General features: G+C 29.1%; 2 protein-coding genes across 7 annotated transcripts in view; one reads left to right on the forward strand and one right to left on the reverse strand.

Annotated features, from left to right (window-relative positions):
* Positions 1–21,197, forward strand: part of fry (Protein furry) — a 293,867-nt gene that overhangs the window by 195,522 nt on the left and 77,148 nt on the right. The window lies entirely within an intron of this gene.
* The window catches only part of LOC135953769 (alpha-2C adrenergic receptor-like), a 78,801-nt gene that overhangs the window by 32,640 nt on the left and 24,964 nt on the right, over positions 1–21,197 (reverse strand). The window contains exons 3-4 of the mRNA XM_065503759.1: positions 20,038–20,435; positions 5,936–6,057 (exon numbers count right to left, since the gene is read on the reverse strand). Of these exons, the coding sequence (XP_065359831.1) occupies positions 5,936–6,057; positions 20,038–20,435 (520 nt within the window). The remainder of the gene's footprint in view (positions 1–5,935; positions 6,058–20,037; positions 20,436–21,197) is intronic.

Here is a 21,197-nt window from a genome sequence, read left to right on the forward strand (position 1 = left end):
TGGGTTTTATTTCATTTTGTTTTGGGAATTAGGAGTTATTTCACTGTATTAGGAGTTATTTCATTTTTGTTGGGTTCTACTTTGCAAAAGCAGAACCCATTAATATCAAAAACTGGCTTCACTCAGAAAAGTTTTTTTTCATTGGCGGCTTTTGGACGGGCGGTAAGGTTTTGTCGTCTGGGGTGCATCAAAAACTGGCTTCGCTCAAAAAGTTTTTTGCATTGCCGGCCTTCGGCCGGTCGCAAAGGTTTTCTCCTCTGGGGTGAATCAAAAACCGACTTCGCTCAGAAAAGATTCTTTTTACATCGTCGGCCAGAGAAGTAAAACTTTGCGCTACACCATAGGCCCGCAATGCAAAAATTGTTTGGTAAGCGAAGAATAATTTCACTTTTGAAGTTTCTTTTTTTAGATTATATACATAAATTGCTTCGGATTGGGAATTATTTCATTTCTATTGGGATTTATTTCATTGGAAGTTATTTCGCTTATTTGGGAGTAATATTTTTAAAATTATGAAACCGCCGATTATTGGGAGTAATTTCATTTTACCCTTTGGTAGTTATTTCATTTTTCAAGTTTGGGAATTATTTCATTTTTGATGGGAACTATTTCATAGGGAGTTATTTCATTTGGGAGCTATTTCACGGTACCGTTGGCTTTATTTATTGAATTTTAAGTGGATACCAACAGTTTTAAGAGATTTATGATCGTTAAAGTGATATTCGGAAGCGGACTTAATATGGGAGCTATGACTAATTATGGACCGATCATCATAAAATTACGTGACATGACTTCCGTATATATAAAACTTATCTGGAACGAAATTTGTGTAGATACCTCTATAAATTAGTTATGGCCGATAAAATCCAATTTCAGGAGGACATTTGTATGGGGGCTATGTGAAATAATATACCTGGGGCTGGAATCATTGGTTGATTTAATAATATTTCAAAGCTTTTGCAATTTACACCAGCCTAATAAACAGTTTTCCAGCACTTTTTATTTCATCTGATTCCTCGTAAATACATTAACTTTTTTTGTATTTGTTTAAATCTTTGCATTAGTTTATTTAAACTTATTATAAATTAAACTTTAATGAGATTGATATGACTTTTTTCCCAGAACTTTAAATGTGTGAATATTTTATAAGCACATGAGTGAATACTTATAACCAGCCAGCAGTTCTGGTGACTGGTCCCAAAATGTTAATTTAAGCGAATAGTATTATTCACTATAGTAAAATCACAATTAAATACAATTAAATTAAAACATTATTTTTAAACCTGACCGAATACCACGAAACTTTCACAAAGGCATAAATGTTATTATTTCCAATAAATATAATTTTCTAAAACTGACCTCAAGCTCAATTAAAAATAACGATAAATTATTATAGAAATTTTGAAAGAAAAATGTTTTTGCTCATTTACTCAGTGTAGGGTATTATATGGGCCATACTTTCTTGTTTATTTTAAAACTATTCCTTAATTTTTCGTAAACCCGAGCTATGGTTTACGAAAAAAAAGTAGGAAAATAAAGAATCGATTATTTTTGTAACTGTAAAAGATATTGCTTAGAAACTTGTTTCATATGTTTTTCTATATTTACCTGACTGGATATTACTTGTGATAAGTATTAATCTGATCAGATCATTAAATCTAATAAGGGTACAACGATACTTGATTTGTAAAAGTACTTATCTCTAAAGTGCAACAAAAAACTCACAGTATTTTTAAGTGACTCTATAGCTAAACATGCATTCATGCAAAAAATATTATCATTTAATGTTCATATTTGAAAATTGTGATTTTTTGTTTGATTTCAAAATAGACATTAATGTCAATTACAGTTGCACACGCATAAAGGTCATAAACGAACAACTGAATGTCATTCAAATTATAATTTGAAAATGGAAAAAAAAGATTGACAAACTAAATAAAATGAGTTAAACATTAGTATAAATACACTTTGTGTTATGTTGTTATAGTGATGAATAAAAATTGTCGTCAAGGCTTGGGATCTTATCCCTTACAAATTTGTTCAATTTTACTGGGCGTATGACTTAAAAATGCAAAATTTACAATAGCTGGTGTATCTTTTGAACGCGGTTTATGTTTTTAATAACTTTTATGTCATTTTGAAGGCTACATATCTGTCATTTATTCTCATTTAGTTATTGAACATTATAGTGAAAACAAAAATTTTTTTTGTTTCAAAAATGTCGAAATTTGTGCCAACAAAGCGTCATATGCGGGAAGTTTTGCTTTACTTCACAGAAAAAACTATTTCCTAAACCGTTTCAATTCAAATATTTATCACATATTGAACTGGTTTCAATTATTTCATAATTGAATCAAGTATTCATGTGCCCAAAAACAAAATTTTCTGATATTTTCTATTGAATTTTGAGTTTTGAATTTGATAATTTTGACAATTGAATATACAATTTTCGTTATTGGCTGAACTTTAAATACAAAAATTATTGAATAGATAATTTTTGTAATTGAAAACACATTTTTGTTATTTTTTGTGTTTTCAATTACGAAAATTATCTATCCAATAATTTTTGTATGTTTTGTCAACCACTGTATGTTCTATCAAAATCCTTCGGCTTAGCTATCATTTCACTCAAATTATAAGCAATTTGAATGAATATTATGTACGAATACTGTTTTAGCTGATTATGTGACAATCCTGATAAAATTTAGCACAAATTTGTTCTAAGTACCTACATTCTCTGAAATTATTCAATAAAGTATGACGAAAATCAGGCTACATTTGTCCCTAGTCCCCTTACTTGAACATTCATAATTGAATCGTTTATTTCGAAAACCAATTAAGCAGCAAATTATTGATTTTGAGTAAATCAAAGAAAATTTCCTAGCAACCTAAAAATTATTTTTACAAAGTTGATATCTTTCCTAGGAAAATTATCCATTTGTGTAACAGTTTGATAAACATAAAGCTTTTTTATCTTTAGTTTGCAATTGACTGGTCTCTGAAACAAACAACCATCACTATTTTAAATTTCATACGAAATATTCTAATTTTATTAGGAACTTCAAAAGTTAAATGACAATTGAACTTTTTAAAGATTTTAGCATCATATTAATATACATATGTATACATTAGAGTTAATTTCAAAAATTTGATAATTTTTCTGAAGGTTTTTGCGTAAATAAAAATAATGGCGTGCATTTTTTTGGAAAATTTTACTCCTTGTGGTGGTTCAACGCGGATTTTGAGCACATTTTTCTGTAGAGCAAAAACGGTTGAATATCATTTCACCAGTCGATTCTGTATCACAAATTAATACAATAGTTCCAAAAAACCACAACAGAAAAAGTAAAAAAAATAATTTTCGTTTTTTTAAACATGCACGATGAAACATAGTGGTATGAGAAAAAAAAGAGGGAAATAAATCTGTAACTTCTAAACCCTTAGTCCGATTTGAATGAAATTTCACATGCGCAAAGAGGAAGTGTAATCGAGTTTAAGTTTTAAAATTTTCTCTAATTAATTTGCCACGTAAAAAACATAAGGTAGACATGTTATATATCAATGGATAGAGGATTTTGTCTACTTTTCAAAAATGTATATAACTTTTGACAATTAAAAAATTCATGGAATACTTTTTTGAAAAATATGACAAAAAATGCTTTTTATTGAGTTTTTACATATATAAACATTTTTCAAATTGAAATTAAATTTTTATTTATAAATATTTTTTAATGAAATTTCACAGTTATGTAGATTTTTCTATTTAAAATGGAAAAATAAAAAACAAATTTTGAAATTTGTTATCAAGTATTCCGCAATTCCCAAAAAAGTCTTGAAAAATCCCAAAAATGGGATTTTTTCGTTTTTTGCCTATAATATCCAGGGGCGGGGTTATCGGAACCCTTTACAAAATAATTAAGAACTTATTCCGCCATCTAAAATAGGTTACTATATTTTGATATCGAGTATGCGATTTTAGAATTTTTGCCCTTAAGTTGAATTTTACATAAAAAATAGGCATTATAAAATTTTGTAGATAACTTAAAAAGAATAAAAGTACTTTTTCCCCAAAAAAAATACCGAAAAATTGCCTTTTTTAAATTCAAATGCATGTAACTTTTGATTCGATCATGATTTTTAAACAATTCTTTCTTTATTTGATATATACATCTAGTGATAGTCCTATAAAATTGGGAAATATTTGGAACCGCGGTCATCAAAAAACTGGAGTTTGAGATTTTGAAAATTTAATTTTCAAATGCGAATATCTCCTAAGATATAAAAGATAATTGATAGCTATGTAGTGCTCGATGAGAAGATTCTATATGTGTATTGAAATCGGAACACAAACGAAGAAATAGGATAATTTTAAAAATTCAACATACCCGAGGTGTCCTACTTTGTGGACCCCTGGCCCTGCTCCTGGTGGGCTCATGAGGTCCAAGTTCAAAACTTAAATTCGACAACACTTCCTCTTTGCGCATGTGAAATTACATTCAAATCAGAGGAAGGGTTACAGATTTATTTCCCTCTTTTTTTTCTCATACCCCTGTGCGGCATTTTAGGCTTAGCAAAACGGCATCAATATTCCTTTTGTTGTCTTTATGAACAGATGTTATCTATAGATTCTTCGATTTCTTAAAAAATGGTCCATGCAATAAAATGTAAAGTTAATAAACGATATAACATTAGACTTAAGGGTGGATTAGCCGACCGTAATGTAATGTATCCTTAACGGAACAGAACAGCTGATCGTTTCTGTTGTGTGTGAAGCAGTTAGAGCAGTTAAGTGATCAAATGTAACGCAACTGTAACGGCCGAACCTGTTAAAAACAGAATTTCATTACGTTTCTACTTGACATCTGCTAACAGGGTTGATTTTCAAAAGCAATTAAATTGAAAAATAATTATTTTTTGAAAAGTAGCACACAAGAATGGTTTTATATTTTATTATTTTATAGAAAATCAACAATCAACCGCTAACAAATATTTTTTTGGATTTTTATGTTAAATTCGTGTTACATACATATTTTTAATGTCTATAATCGCTCTAAAGTGTTACGTTAAGTCAAAATTACGGTTACATTCCATCAACGGTCGGCTAACCCTGTCTTTATGTCATTGATAAATTACCTAAAAACGTTACAACATAATTAGCTAAATTATAATATAACAAAGACAATGTTAAAAATTTATCAACAGCAAATTTTTCAATCAATATTGATAAATGAAACCCTAAACATTTAAAATCAAATACAGAAAGTCGTTTTAAGCGGGAATTAGATTTATTTGAAGAAAGTAGCATTAGATTGTCTTTATAATGCTTTACTGACGATAAAGCCAGTATTTGTGAAAAGCTAAAGTGTTTTCTAGCTGGCTGAAAACTTTGCCAGAAACTAAAATAAGAAATCGGATGTCAAATGACTTTAAAGACATTAATTATTTTGAAATCTCATTTAAACAAAATTAGTTCTATGACGAACGAATGATCTCCAAACATTCTAATCAATTTTTTGAGATATTCTTCTGTAAATGACCCTAATCATACCAATTATTCAGAATGGGATCATGAACCCCAATTCTATATATGGTTATAATCTTTGGAAAATGGGCGATTTTCTAAGCTACAGGACCGTTTCTGATCTTCTGTAAAAGAAACTGTTTAATCTTTAATTCATTGGCTTTAACATAACTTCTATGTCATACTTCCTGGAAATTTACCATCTAAAATTTGCAATTATGTATATTGACATGGCAAATTAAAACTTTTAAATGTGTGAACAATGTTTATTTTTTCCATTCTAAACAAATTGCACTTAAAATGTTTTTTATGTGCATTTTGTTATTAGTTATTTTACTTCAACTAACTCAAACGGAATAGAATACTTAAAACTAGTAGTCAAATAAAGTAAATATAATGGATGGATGTTCTTACCTCCAAGTACGTAATCATTCTCATAATAAAACTTGGTAAATTTAAGCACACAAAGACCGTTGAGACAATTAAGAGCATTTTTGTGACCTTCAATTGTGATGAATTCGTAACTTTTCTTCTTCCTGTAAAATTACACAAAAGGAAAATGGAAAAAATACATAAATAAATTAGTAAAGCAAATATGAAATGTTTATTTAAATAAATAACAATGATATCAGAGAAAAATATAAGAATGAAATTTATGATATTGTTATAATGCATATACATTTCATTATCCAAATTGGCTAAACTTTTCAAAAAATGTGGTTTATTTCCATTAAATAAACCGTATTATTTTAATGGCAAATAAAAGCTGTCAACAACTTTGTATTTATTTCAAACTAGTTGACCGCCCCGGCTTTGCCCGGTAGCTATTTACTAATGTTAGTACTTCAAGTTTTTCCAACTCGCATACTCCTGCCTGTTCTTATTTATTTGCAAATAAAATATATAAATTTGTACTGCATAATTTAGGGAACCTTTTTTATTACAGTTGACTGGACTCAAAAAAAAATTCCGAGTTTTACCTGAAATTTTTTTTCTTTACAAACCATCTCCTGAAAATTTCGAATCGAATACAAAAAATCAGCCAAATCGCTTCAGCCGTTCTCACGTGATGCCATTACATACATGGACCATTTAATTTTTATATATATAGATTATATATATAAATGTAAATAGTTACTATCTTTTAATACACACACTTATGTTACATACTTTAAAAACACACTGGTAATACAGTTGATGTTAAGTCCATGGCACAACATTATATAGCTTAGAATCGTAAGAAAATACGTTCTCAATTAAACAATTCTTGCAACGTCAAACAAATGAAAATATGAAAAAATTAAAAACGAAATGTCGAAGAAGAAAAATTTATTATTTCCAATATTGTTGAAAAAAATTATTTTCTAATATTTATTTTTGAAAATTTTTGAAGAAAATATTTTTAGTACATATGCATGATACAACAATAATAGTTATATTATGGTACATTAGAGTGACAATCAGTTGTATGGAAAAAATTTTTTGTTAAAATTTTGAAGAGTGCCGGGTGGAATATTGTGACACTAGGCCTAAATGTTAAGTGCTGAAAATTTGAGCCAAATCGGGCAACGATTTCTGGACGCGCATCGAGGTCAAAGTTAATATGGAATAAATAGGTGAAACTCGTTAACTTTCTGCATTGTTTTCTAGAAATATGTAGATTTATTTATATTAATGAATATTACATTAAAAAAAAGTTTTGGAAATTAACCCTGTATCTCCTTTGGTTCAAAATTACCCAAAAACTGTATTATCGCCAAAATTAGAGAAAAATGCAAATTTTTCAGTTTTTGAAAAAAATTTGCTACTAAATAAATACTTTTGCAATTGAATGCAAAAGAATCGAAATATGTACGTAATTATCGTTGTAATGAGATATAAATGACAAAATTTGATTAAAAAATGTTAAAGTTATTACAAATTCGCCAGACCATTATCGTGTTTCAGACCACTTGAACAAAAAATTTAGAAACAAAATTTAGATATTTCGAGAAAAATTAAAATAAAAGCTCATTTTTACTTAAAATATGTCCATATTTACTTGTATATGAGTTTTTGTCTTCGTAGGATACCGTTAACCTATTCGCAGGTATGGCCAAAAAAAATAATTTTTTTAACGGCTGTTTCAAAACTCCATTTTCAAATTTTTAAAAATTTTGTTAAACAAATTTCAGTTTTTTTCGATCATCACATTGGGGTTTATTGAGATCAAAATAGGGAATAAAAATATGAAAAAATTATGTCAATACCTCTTACAGTTTTTCCGTACCTGCGATTGAAATTTTGCGTTTTTCAAGAAAAACTAATTTTTTGTCCATATTTAGGCGAATGAGTCCAATTTCCTTACTGTTATAAATTTTAAGTAAAACCTATTCATAATATTATAGTCCTTGTAATTTTAAATATGTTCTGAAAGTTTTACTAAAATCGGAAAACGATAACCTTTGAATCGTGAAGGTCAAATGCCAAATTTTTCAATATTTGGAATTTCTAATGAAAAGATAGCGAAATGTTACATATTTTTGGGCCGATTTTCATGAAACTTGAGAAATGTTAAGTGCTGAAAATTTGAGCCAAATCGGGCAACGATTTCTGGACGCGCATCGAGGTCAAAGTTCAGATATATGCAAAATTTTACTGTTAATATGGAATAAATAGGTGAAACTCGTTAACTTTCTGCATTGTTTTCTTGAAATATGTAGATTTATTTATATTAATGAATATTACACTAAAAAAAATTTTGGAAGTTAACCCTGTATCTCCTTTGGTTCAAAATGACCCAAAAACTGTATTATCGCCAAAATTAGAGAAAATTGCAAATTTTTCAGTTTTTGAAAAAATTTTGCTACTAAATAAATACTTTTGCAATTGAATGCAGAAGAATTGAAATATGTACGTAATTTTCCTTGTAATGAGATATAAATGACAAAATTTGATTAAAAAATTTTAAAGTTATTACAAATTCGCCAGACCATTAACGTGTTTCAGGCCACTTGAACAAACAATTTAGGGAACAAATTTAGATATTTCGAGAAAAATTAAAATAAAAGCTCATTTTTACTTAAAATATGTCCATATTTACTTTTATATGAGTTTTTGTCTTCGTAGGATACCGTTAACCTATTCGCAAATATGACCAAAAAGATCAACATTTTTTAACGGCAGTTTTAAAACTCCATTTTCAAATTTTTAAAAATTTTGTTAAACAAATATCAGAATTTTCCGATCATCACATTGGGGTTTATTGAGATCAAAATAGGGAATAAAAATATGAAAAAATTATGTCAATACCTCTTACAGTTTTTCCGTACCTGCGATTTAAATTTTGCATTTTTCAAGAAAAACTAATTTTTTGTCCATATTTAGGCGAATGAGTCCAATTTCCTTACTGTTATAAATTTTAAGTAAAACTTATTTATAGTATTATAATCCTGGTAATTTTAAATATGGTCTGAAAGTTTTACTAAAATCGGAAAACGATAACCTTTGAATCGTGAAGGTCAAAGGTCAAATTTTTCAATATTTGGAATTTCTAATGAAAAGATAGCGAAATGTTATACATTTTTAGGCTGATTTTCATGAAACTTGAGGAAAATATATATTGGGGTCTAGCATTTACAACAACAGTGCAAAAATGGATTTTAACCTTTAAGAGGACTTGGGGTCAAAATGGTTGTGTTTTTCGTGATTTTAAAAGTTGAGGGTAATTTGGACCCCAAGTGCTGCTAAGGGTTAATTTCCATTTTTGTGCTGTTATTTTAAATTCTGGACTTTATGTTATATTTTCTTTAAGTTGCATTAAAATCGGCCCAAAAATATATAACATTTCGCTATCTTTTCATTAGAAATTCCAAATATTGAAAAATTTGACCTTTGACCTTCACGATTCAAAGGTTATCGTTTTCCGATTTTAGTAAAACTTTCAGACCATATTTAAAATTACCAGGATTATAATACTATAAATAAGTTTTACTTAAAATTTATAACAGTAAGGAAATTGGGCTCATTCGCCTAAATATGGACAAAAAATTAGTTTTTCTTGAAAATCGCAAAATTTAAATCGCAGGTGCGGAAAAACTGTAAGAGGTATTGACATAATTTTTTTTCCCTATTTTGATCTCAATAAACCCCAATGTGATGATCGAAAAACTCTGAAATTTGTTTAACAAAATTTTTAAAAATTTGAAAATGGAGTTTTGAAACAGCCGTTAAAAAAAATTATTTTTTTTGGCCATACCTGCGAATAGGTTAACGGTATCCTACGAAGACAAAAACTCATATACAAGCAAATATGGACATATTTTAAGTAAAAATGAGCTTTTATTTTAATTTTTCTCAAAATATTTTAATTTTTTTCCTAAATTTTTTGTTCATGTGGCCTGAAACACGTTAATGGTCTGGCGAATTTGTAATAACTTGAAAATTTTTTAATCAAATTTTGTCATTTATATCTCATTACAACGATAATTACGTACATATTTTGATTCTTTTGCATTCAATTGCAAAAGTATTTATTTAATAGCAACATTTTTTCAAAAACTGAAAAATTTGCAATTTTCTCTAATTTTGGCGATAATACAGTTTTTGGGTCATTTTGAACCAAAGGAGATACAGGGTTAATTTCCAAAACTTTTTTTTAATGTAATATTCATTAATATAAATAAATCTACATATTTCTAGAAAACAATGCAGAAAGTTAACGAGTTTCACCTATTTATTCCATATTAACAGTAAAATTTTGCATATATCTGAACTTTGACCTCGATGCGCGTCCAGAAATCGTTGCCCGATTTGGATCAAATTTTCAGCACTTAACATTTAGGCTTAGTGTCACAATATTCCACGCGGCACTCTTTGAAATCTAAAAAAAAAATCGGCTGTCACTCTAATATGTATGTATGTAGTTTCATGACAAAACTAGAATATTCTATTTTTAGAGCTTTTAGCAGCTTTACTGTTAATGTTAGAAGCATTAACAGTTGATGTTGTTATACTCATAAACAATGTTAATAACAGGGGGTTGTTAACATTGCTGATAAATAGAAGCATAGACAACAACTAGATTGGTAACTGAGAGCCAAAAACCTAAGTCTGTTGTCAAAAACCTAATTCATGAGAATGTATTGTATGTATTTTGTTGTTGTATCACCCGTATGTGTGAAAAGAGAGGAATTTTTCCATATACAGTTTAAGACAAAAATGTGTAAATGATGGTCATATATTTACACTTTGTGACACCATTTTTAAAGTGCAATGTTTATAAAGAAACGTTTTGTGTTTTTTTAAACAATATTTATTAAGGATATTTTAGGACTAAATAAATAAAATATTTCCTTAATTATACTCCAGTAATCTAAAAAAAATAACTGCAACCATTTACACACTTTTGGCGCAGATTACTAAAGTAACTTTTTTAGTACTTCGAATAACCTGCTTTCGCGTCAATGGCAGCCTGAATTCTGGAGGGCATACTCTCCACCAGTTTGCGACACTCTTCTTGCATTATAGATCCCTAGATATCATGGGAGCGCTCCTAGAGCTGAGTTGTGTTTCTAAATGCATTTTGATAATTATAAACGCGACGTTTTAGAATTCGCACCAAATTCTCAATCGGATTTAAATTCTGAGATTGTGGGAGTCAATCTAGCAATGTAATTTTGGCGGTTTTTAAAAAATTAACCGTCTTTTTAGACTTATGTTTGTTGTCGTTATCTTGTAGTATCACAGTGTTTTCAATTTGTCCACGCCAATCATTCAGACTATCCACATCTGTTGTCTTGATAATGTCTATATACATTTCTGCATTCATATACTACCAATTTTATGGAGTTTTCCTACACCTTTCGCAGAAAAACAACCACAAAATGGCAATATTCCACCACCATATTTCATAGTCGTCATAAAATCACGGTCTTTTAATGGCGCATTTCGTTTTTGGTAGTCATATTTTGGTCCATCAGTTCTAAAATGGTTAATTTTCGATTCATCTGTACAGATAACTTTTTCCCAATCATCAAAGGTCCATTTCTTAAAAAAATTTACAAATGTTAGTCGAAGAGACTTGTGTCTTTCAGTTAAACGAGGTTTTTTAACAATCTTTATTGCATAAAAACCACATCTTTTGATTTCTCTAAGAGATGCACGTTTTGAAATCTTAATTTGGTAGCATGAAGACAGTTTTGGTTGTACCTCACGGGGACTATTTTCTTCTCCTGATGCAACTAGACGTTATACAGTGAGACCATCTTTTAACAATAGAATTGAATTCCGTCCACAAATTGGTGCTGGAAAAGCCAAACCACATATATTCGCTATGTTCTCAACAGATTAAAAGAAATATTGAATTTGGTGGATATTTTTCGATGGGAGATACCATTTTTCAGCTGCTCGGTAACAGAATTTGCAACTTCGGTGATAATCTTCTTCATATTCAATATTCCTTAAAGAATTGTAAATTGTTAACTAGCAACATGTTTTAACTAACTGTCATTACACAGTACAACATTTTTCAGTTCATTGCTTTGGGACTCAATTCTGACAATTGCACGTGAAAGTAGCCCCAAAAATAAGAACTTCTGCATCATTAGTTTTGTCAAGTTGGCTGCCGTATTAATTTAATGGCCATACGAATTTTTTTTCCTAAAGGTGGATTTTTATCACTTTTTCTATATTTTAGCACGGTTATGTCTCGTATACCGTACGGAATATCTCTTTTGTGGCTGAAGCAAAGTTGTAGATATTGAATAGTAGAAAAAAAGTACGGAACATACCTACCCGAAAAAGATACATCCAGTGCCTTAAAAATCTCCAAAATGCCCATTTTTTTAATTTTTTAACCAATTTTTCACCTTTTTTGCTCAATAACTGGATTACAAATCCAATTATGGACTGATCACCATGAAATTAGGTCGTGTGATTTGTGTCTATATAAAAGTTATTTATCATGAATTTTGTATGTATACCATAATTTTTTACAGATTTATGCACTTTAAAGTGATTTTCGGAAGCGTGTCTTATATGTGAGCTATGACTAATTATGGACCGATCATAAACAAATTCGGTACATATAATTTGTTCGGCCCAAGGACGAAAGCTGTTGAAATTGTCTGAAATCAGTTCATTATTTCACCTAGCCCCCATACAAATTTCCTCCCGAAATTGGACTTTATCGGTCATAAATGTTTAATTTATATATGTATATACACAAATTTCGCTCCAAATAAGTTTTATATATACAAAATTCATGTCAAAAAATTTTATTATGATCGGTCCATAATTATTCATAGCTCCCATATAAGACCAGCTTCCGAAAATCACTTTAAAGTGAATAAATCTGTTAAAAATTATGGTATACATACAAAATTCATGATAAATAACTTGTATATAGACACAAATCACACGACCTAATTTCATGGTGATCAGTCCATAATTGGATTTGTAATCCAGTTATTGAGCAAAAAAGGTGAAAAATTGGTAAAACATTTAAAAAAAATTGGCATTTTTGCGATTTTTAAGGCACTGGATGCATCTTTTTCGGGTAGGTATGTTCCGTACTTTTTTTGTACTATTCAATATCTACAACTTTGCTTCAGCCACAAAAGAGATATTCCGTACGGTATACGAGATATAACCGTGCTAAAATATAGAAAAGTGATAAAAATCTACCTTGAGGAAAAAAAATTCGTATGGCCATTAAATTAATACGGCAGCCAACTTGACAAAACTAATGATGCAGAAGTTCTTATTTTTGGGGCTACTTTCACGTGCAATTGTCAGAATTGAGTCCCAAAATCATGTGTTGTACTGTGTTAATGAAATTGATTAAAATTGTTCTTTTTCTAAATAATAATAACAAGTTTATTTAACTTTAAAGAAAATGCGACAAAATTGTGTAATTCAGTTTTTAACTTTTTGATATCCTGGTATTTAAATGCCATTACTTGAAATTAATTTTTTTGTATTGCTATACTTCACTAATCATGATCTTCATATTGTGTAAAAAATATTGTCAGATTGGTAAATGTTGAGCATAAAAATTCAAATTATAGATATTTCCAAATTTATTTACACATTTGTGTCTCGTACTGTATATTACTTTCTCCTTCCTTTCTATGTGTTTATTCTATGAGTAGAAGTTTATGGAAATGTTTATTAACATGATGAATGTTAAATTCAAATTGATAGTGTAATTTCGTAACAATAAATTATAAGCTTTTAAATCGTATCAAAACAGAAATTTTAAATCGTTTTCAATCAATACAAATTGGGATATATTTCATTATGAAATAACTCGCATTGCATTGGGATTTATATCAAAATTTTGTCGTTGTGAGTTATTTCACACTGCGTGTAATTTTTTAAGACATGAAAATATAACTATATACGGACACCACTATGTGATAAAAGACCAGTGTCTCCCAGTTTTGCCCAAAGTTATGCACTTTTTTATGGCCCCCAACGATTTGGGGCCTCGGTGTAATTTTTGCAAAAAATTGATAATTTTATCAGGCTCATATCTTGCAAACAGTTCGGAATTTTGATTTACTCTCTGAAGCAAAGATCAAAAATTGTGAACATATAAAATCAAAACAATTTCATCTTCAAGATCAAAATCGCAAAAAACTTTAAACAATTCGAAATACATTTTTTAAGGCTGCCTAAAAGTATGCTTTAGTTTATAATAATTTAATAGTTTATGGCCCAAAACACTTAATTCCTTTAGTTTTTTCTTACTAACTTCTATTGACCTACCTAAACGGTGTTAAGAATCATTCCTAGGAAGTTCATATGTTCTAGAAAGTTGTTTACTGAGATCTTAGTTACATTTTTGTAGTCGATTGTTTTCTTGAATTTTGAACGGTTTGCTAACTATGAATCTGAACAGGGGAAAAAGGTAAAAAAAATCTATATTTTTAAAAGTTTTTTGCGATTTTGATCTTGAAGATGAAGTATTTTTGATTTTATATGTGATTTTATATGCTACTACTTTGCCTCAGACAGTAAATCAAAATTCCGAACTGTTTGCAAAATATGAGCCTGAGAAAATTATCACTTTTTGCAAAAATTACACCGAGGCCCCGTGTTGCACTGCGTTATGAAAAAACTCCCCATGAAACAACTCCCATCGACATTTTTTTTGGGGGTTAATTTTTCATCTAAAGCTTCGTTCAATAGTTTTTTTGATTGTCGACCTTCGGCTTGTCTCAAAGGTTTTCTCTTTTCGTATGTATTCAAAAACGGCTTCGGTCAGTATTGCCGGCCGGAAAAGGTTATCTGAAGTATTTCGAAACATATCTGCAGTAGAAGAAATCTTTACTATGCCAAGCTGATTTATGATATACTTTAGAGGAGAACACTTTACTGAGCAAACACAGTTTTTACACAACCCAGAAGATACAACGTTTAATAAATACATTGCTTCTGAATTCGGAATTATTTAACTTTTGTTGGGAGTTATATCACATTGTGTTTGACTTATCTTTTAGTTATTATGAGTAATTTCATTTAGTCCTTTGGGAGTTAATTAGTTTTTTTAAGTTTGGGAGTTATTTCAAGATCCAAACTTAACTTAACTCTTTGTCAAAATCGTAACATCAGTTTGGAAATTGCGGATTTATATTTATTTATTTGGAAAATGCCCAACTGTTAGTTCTAGACTATTGATTTACATCAGTTGTCGGTACTCATAGCCATCAGGGACCGAATATGATTTCTTATTTTCCTGTAAATAACACGAATGTCAAGGAAGTTTAAGTTCAATTACACTACACACTATACAAAATAAAACTATTGAAAAGGGCTGGTCCCAATGCAAATCATTTTTTTTATATAATATTTTTCACGATATTTTCACTTTAAATGTTGACGAAAAAACATATTTTTTTTATCAGTTTTAGCTCAAGATCGTTGAATTTGAGTGCCATTTGTTTATTTTAAAACTCGATTGAGATGAAATTGTTTACAACACAGGGTAACAAAATCGAAAAATTTTAAGAGGCTTTTTACACAATTTTGTAATAGTTTAAAATGTATGGTGGTTCCAGTAGTACAAAAATTGTCCAAATTTTAAATTCTATGGAGAGGTTTTTTTAAAAAAATTTTTTAGCAAAATTGTGTTTTTTTTAGAATTTTCTCCACATAATTTATGATAACTCAATAAAGGTTAGTTCAATAGTATTATTATAACTCAGGACAATTAAAATTTACATAACCTTTAATCCGTTTATATATTGCGTTTTAATCAGCTCAGTAGTTTCGGAGTTATAATAACAAATTGAAGCAAAAAATATATTTTTTACGTGAAAATAGAAATTTTTTTTGTTTTTAAAAAAATCAGGAAAAATCGAAAACGGCAGAAATTTTTCAGATTTATTGCTTTATCGCAAAGCCACATGTAATAGGAAAAATATGAGATATCAGTCATAAAAATCTATGGATTCTTTTCGAATTTATTCACAATTAAGTGAATTTTCTCATTTTCACAAAAATTTAGTTTTTTGTTTAATATACATAAATTTGTGTAGTTAATATTCTTCTTTTGAATGATAGAATTTTGAAAACATTTTCCCCATGCTGTATACAAATTTTCTCATGTATATTGCGTTTTAATCGGCTCAATAGTTTCGGAGTTATAATAACAAATTGAAGCAAAAAATATATTTTTTACGTGAAAATAGCAATTTTTTTTGTTTTACAAAAAATCATGAACAATAGAAAACGGTAGAATTTGTTCTGATTTAAGGCTTATCGCAAAGCCATATATAATAGCAACAAAATGAGATACCGATCATATAGATTCTTTTCGAATTTATTCACAATTATGAAAATTGTGTGTGCTTAGCATATTGAAACGCAATATAGAAAAGGATTAAAGGTTATGTCTCAACTTTTCGAAGTTCAGTTTAATAATATCGGACTAACTCTTTTTGAGTTATCATTAATTATGTTTTTTTTTTTAAAAATCTATCCATAGAATTGAAAAATTATACCATTTTTGTACCTAGGTAGCTATGATGCATCAAATCTATATAATAGTCAAGCCTTTATTTCTGTTGACCTGTGTAATCAATACATAGTAATATATACAGAAAGCTGTTTTAGTAAAAAAAAATATAAAAAATAAAAATTGCGTATCTTCAGTGAAAAATTTCCAGTTGTAAATGTAAATATTTATTTAAGATATTTGCATTCGTAAATACATTTCTAATGGAATTTTTGTAAAAGAGGTATGAAATGTATTTCTATTTATTAACGAATATTTCAGCTTAATTCATTTCCCATATATTTGTACACAAAAATAGTTAGTTAAGTGGCAAACATCAAGGCTAGAAACCATGGTAGGCACTCGTATCAGTTATTTACTGGTTTGTTGTTCATCGTAACAGTTTTTGTGTAAATAAGATAAACTATTATTTTTGGTTTCCTTCAGCGCCGGTATATTTAATTGTTTTTACACCCTCCATTAACATTTTTACGCCAAAGGTGGAGACAGCTCTTCATAATCTAACGTGTCAAATTTAAAGACGAAGAATATTCATTGGCATGTCTCGTGGATGTCCAAGTTTTAATTTTTGAATTTTTTTTTTGGAAATTTGTGAATTTTTTTAGACGTTTCTCCATATAATTAATGATAACTCAAAAAATGTTAGTCCGATATTATTAAAGTAAACTTAGAAAAGTTGAGATTTACATAACCTTTAATCCGTTTATATATTGCGTTTTAATCGGCTAAATAATTTCGGAGTTATAATAAAAATTTGAAGCAAAAAATATATTTTTTACGTGAAACTATGGTAGGCACTCGTATCAGTTATTTACTAGTTTGTTGTTCGTCACAACAGTTTTTGTGTAAATAAGATAAACAATTATTTTTGGTTTCCTTCAGCGCCGGTATATTTAATTGTTTTTACACCCTCCATTAACATTTTTACGCCAAAGGTGGAGACAGCTCTTCATAATCTATCGTATCAAATTTAAAGATGAAGAATATTCATTGGCATGTCTCCTGGATGTAGATGGTGCTTTAACACCCAGGCGGCCAAGCTTACAAATTGTGGTATTAAATGTAATGCTTTTGGATATCAACACCTTTGGAGTGCTGATGATGTCTGTTGGTTAATGGCAGATTTCTTGATATTCTCTCTAAATCAGTGCATCATCTTGTTGTAATCCATAGATAACAGAGATGGTTATATTCACAAGCATAATAAGCTTAAAAATACTTAACTTATGGGCTCTTAAACTAAGCTAAGATTTTAGGTGTAATTTGGTAATTTTTAAGGAATGGAAAACTGAATATGGCGCTATATTAATGTAAGGCATTAATAGGTAAAACGTGGGGATTTAAACCAACAATAACAAAAACAACAAAATCGAAAACAATTTTAGAGGCTACAATTTTGATGTATAGTGGTTCCAGTAGTACAAATATGGTCCAAATTTTAAATTCTATAGAGAGGTTTTTTTTAATTTTTTTTTTGGAAATTTGTGAATTTTTTTAGATGTTTCTCCATATAATTAATGATAACTCAAAAAAGGTTAGTCCGATATTATTAAAGTAAACATAGAAAAGTTGAGATTTACATAACCTTTAATCCGTTTATATATTGCGTTTTAATCGGCTAAATAGTTTCGGAGTTATAATAAAAATTTGAAGCAAAAAATATATTTTTTACATGAAAATATCATTTTTTTGTGTTTTAAAAAATTCATGAAAAATCAAAAACGGCAGAAATTGTTTAGATTTATTAATTTATCGCAAAGCCTCATATAATAGCAATAAAATGAGATATCGATCATAAATATCGATTGATTCTTTTCGAATTGATTCACAATTAACTGAATTCGCTCATTTTCACAAAATTTTACATTTTCGTTTTAAATACATAAAATTGAGTAGTTTCTGTTCTTCTTTCGATTGATTGAATTTTGAAAATATTTTCCCCACGATATGTACAAATTTTCACATATATATTGTGTTTCAATCGGCTCAGTAGTTTCGGAGCTATAATAACAAATTGAAGCAAAAAATATATTTTTTACGTGAAAATAGAAAACTTTTTTTGTTTTAAAAAAATCATGAAAAATCGAAAACGGCAGAAATTGTTTATATTTATTGCTTTATCGCAAAGCCCCGTGTTTTAGGAATAAAATGAGATATCGATCATAAAAATCTATGGATTCTTATCGAATTTATTCACAATTAAGTGAATTCGCTCATAACAAAAAACATGTAAAATTTCCATTCCACTTAAAGAAGTGGCCACTTAAAATTGGTAAATCTAAACTTTTCTAAGTTTACTTTAATAATATCGGACTAATCCTTTTTGTGTTATCATAAATTATGTGGAAAAACGTCTAAAAATATTCACAATTTTCGAAAAAAAATTTAAAAAAAAACTTCTCCATAGAATTTAAAAATTTTACCATTTTTGTACTTAGGTAACCATGAGGCATCAAATCTATATAGTGCCTTTTTTTTTGCTGTTGACCTGTGTTATTAATGCGGCGATAACAATAGTTAACTAGGTTTTTTATTCATGATGTGAAACATAGATATTGTTATGTTTTTACCTTTTAAAAACGGTGGTTTATTCACTTTAAATAAACCGGCTACTTTTGATTGCAAATAGAAACAGTTTAGTAGTTTAAAACAATTTTAAGAACTCTTTATTTATTAAAAATTACACAATCTGTTTAAATGTTTTGGGTCTTATTGTTTTCAAATCCTAATAAAATAAACGTTTCTGAAGGATGGAAGGTTGTCTAAATTATACCTATAAGCCATCAATCTCTGAAGAATTACTATGGGTCAATATTAATAGTCTTGTGAAATACAGATCTTAACAGTGTGATCCTCCTTAAATTGGCTGCAGAGAACAGTCAAACTATCAATTTGTGTGTTTGCATTTTAAATATGTTTAAATTGATAAATACACAAAGTTACTAAAGTATACATACGATCGACTTTTTGGGCCGTTTTTTAAAAATCTATATATTTAATAATATAAGACCTAACTCATTCATTCATTCACTCACTCACTCATTCACCGACTCATCAGCCAAAAAATCGATGGTATGTATACTTTAGTATCTGTATGTATAATGCAGTTTATAGGCATCATAGTAATTTTGTTTATATTCCACAAGTTTTGCCAAAAAAAAATACAAAGGGAAACAGTTCAAACTAAATATGTTTTAGTATAGTCCCTCGATATCTAATTGTTTACTTTATTTTACGTTTCACTTTTTCTCAAAAATCATTTCCAGTATCTTAGACAAGACAAGAATATCAATGACATTGCACAATTAAAAAAACATTGCCGATTTATTGAATATTCTTTGGTTGCAATAACTCTTTCGAATGAAGATACTTTTATTTGTTCATTCCCACAAATGCATTATCTACGATAACACAATAATGTTAAAATCATGAATCATTTAAGTAAATGGAACAATTACTCCGTCATGGAAATATTTTTGTGACAAGTTAAACATAATAACGGATGTCAACTTACTTGATTTTCTTGAGAATATATCACTGCTACCACTTGCAGCATGTTTAATCATGGTTGCACGATTCGGATGTGTATGATGTGTGTGGTGCTGATGCTGATGCTCTGGCTGATGTGATTGCTGCTGCTGCTGCTGGTGGTGGGGATGATGAGTATGATTATGATTATGCTGTTCTCCATTCGAGTGTAATGAATTCCCACAAGATGTTGTCTTTTGTCGTTTCAATGATGAAGTCGCAAGACGATATGTTGAAATACCCTGTTGTTGTGCCATTGTTGCGGCTGCATTGGCTGATGCTGGTGCTGGGGCTGCTGTCACTGATCCACCACCACCTTCTCTAGCCGAACAGGATGATGATGGAGATGACATTGTACCGTGTAGTGGTAAATGTTGTGTTTTCCTAGAAAATATGAAATATAATTTGTCAAGTGCTTCTTTTTTTAAGATACAATAAAGAATTGAGGATTTCTTGGAATTGTAATTAAATTTTAGTTTAAGAATAATTCAAGTTATATCATAAATCCTAAATGACGTTCTAAGAATTTATTTGTTATGAGAATGTCTATTGTTGTTTAGTTTTATGTTTATATGAAACATACATAGTTACTAGACTGGTCCTTATTGTGCGCTTTTCAGATTTTCCCAAGTCTTAAAATTTGTATGATTTTCTAATAAAACAAGAAAGTATAGTCTGTCAAGACCGACTATAAGATACCCTACACAAAGAAGATCATTACAAACAGTTTTCTTTTAAAATGTATATGGGAGCTATGACTAATTATGGACCAATCGCTATAAAATTACGTGGCATGTCTTCTGTATATATTAAACTTATTTGTGTTGAATTTTATTTGAATACAAACATTTTTAAGAAATCTGTATTCGCTAAAATGATTTTCGGAAGTGGGCCTGATATAGGAGATATGACTAATTAAGGACCGATCGTCACAAAATTTGGTAATGCGAGTTCGGCTTATATAAAACTTATTTGTGCTGAATTTGGTTTGAATATCATATAACTAAGATAATTATGAGAGCATGACTACTTTCAGATGGGGTAATCGTAAGGGGGCTAGGAGAAATAATGAATCGATTCTAACCAAATTCAACAGGGGCAATATAAAAGCTTGTACCAAATTTTGTCGAATTATCCTTAAAATTG

Source organism: Calliphora vicina, chromosome 3, assembly GCF_958450345.1.
Source record: "Calliphora vicina chromosome 3, idCalVici1.1, whole genome shotgun sequence".
In the NCBI taxonomy this organism is placed as follows: Eukaryota; Metazoa; Arthropoda; class Insecta; order Diptera; family Calliphoridae; genus Calliphora; species Calliphora vicina.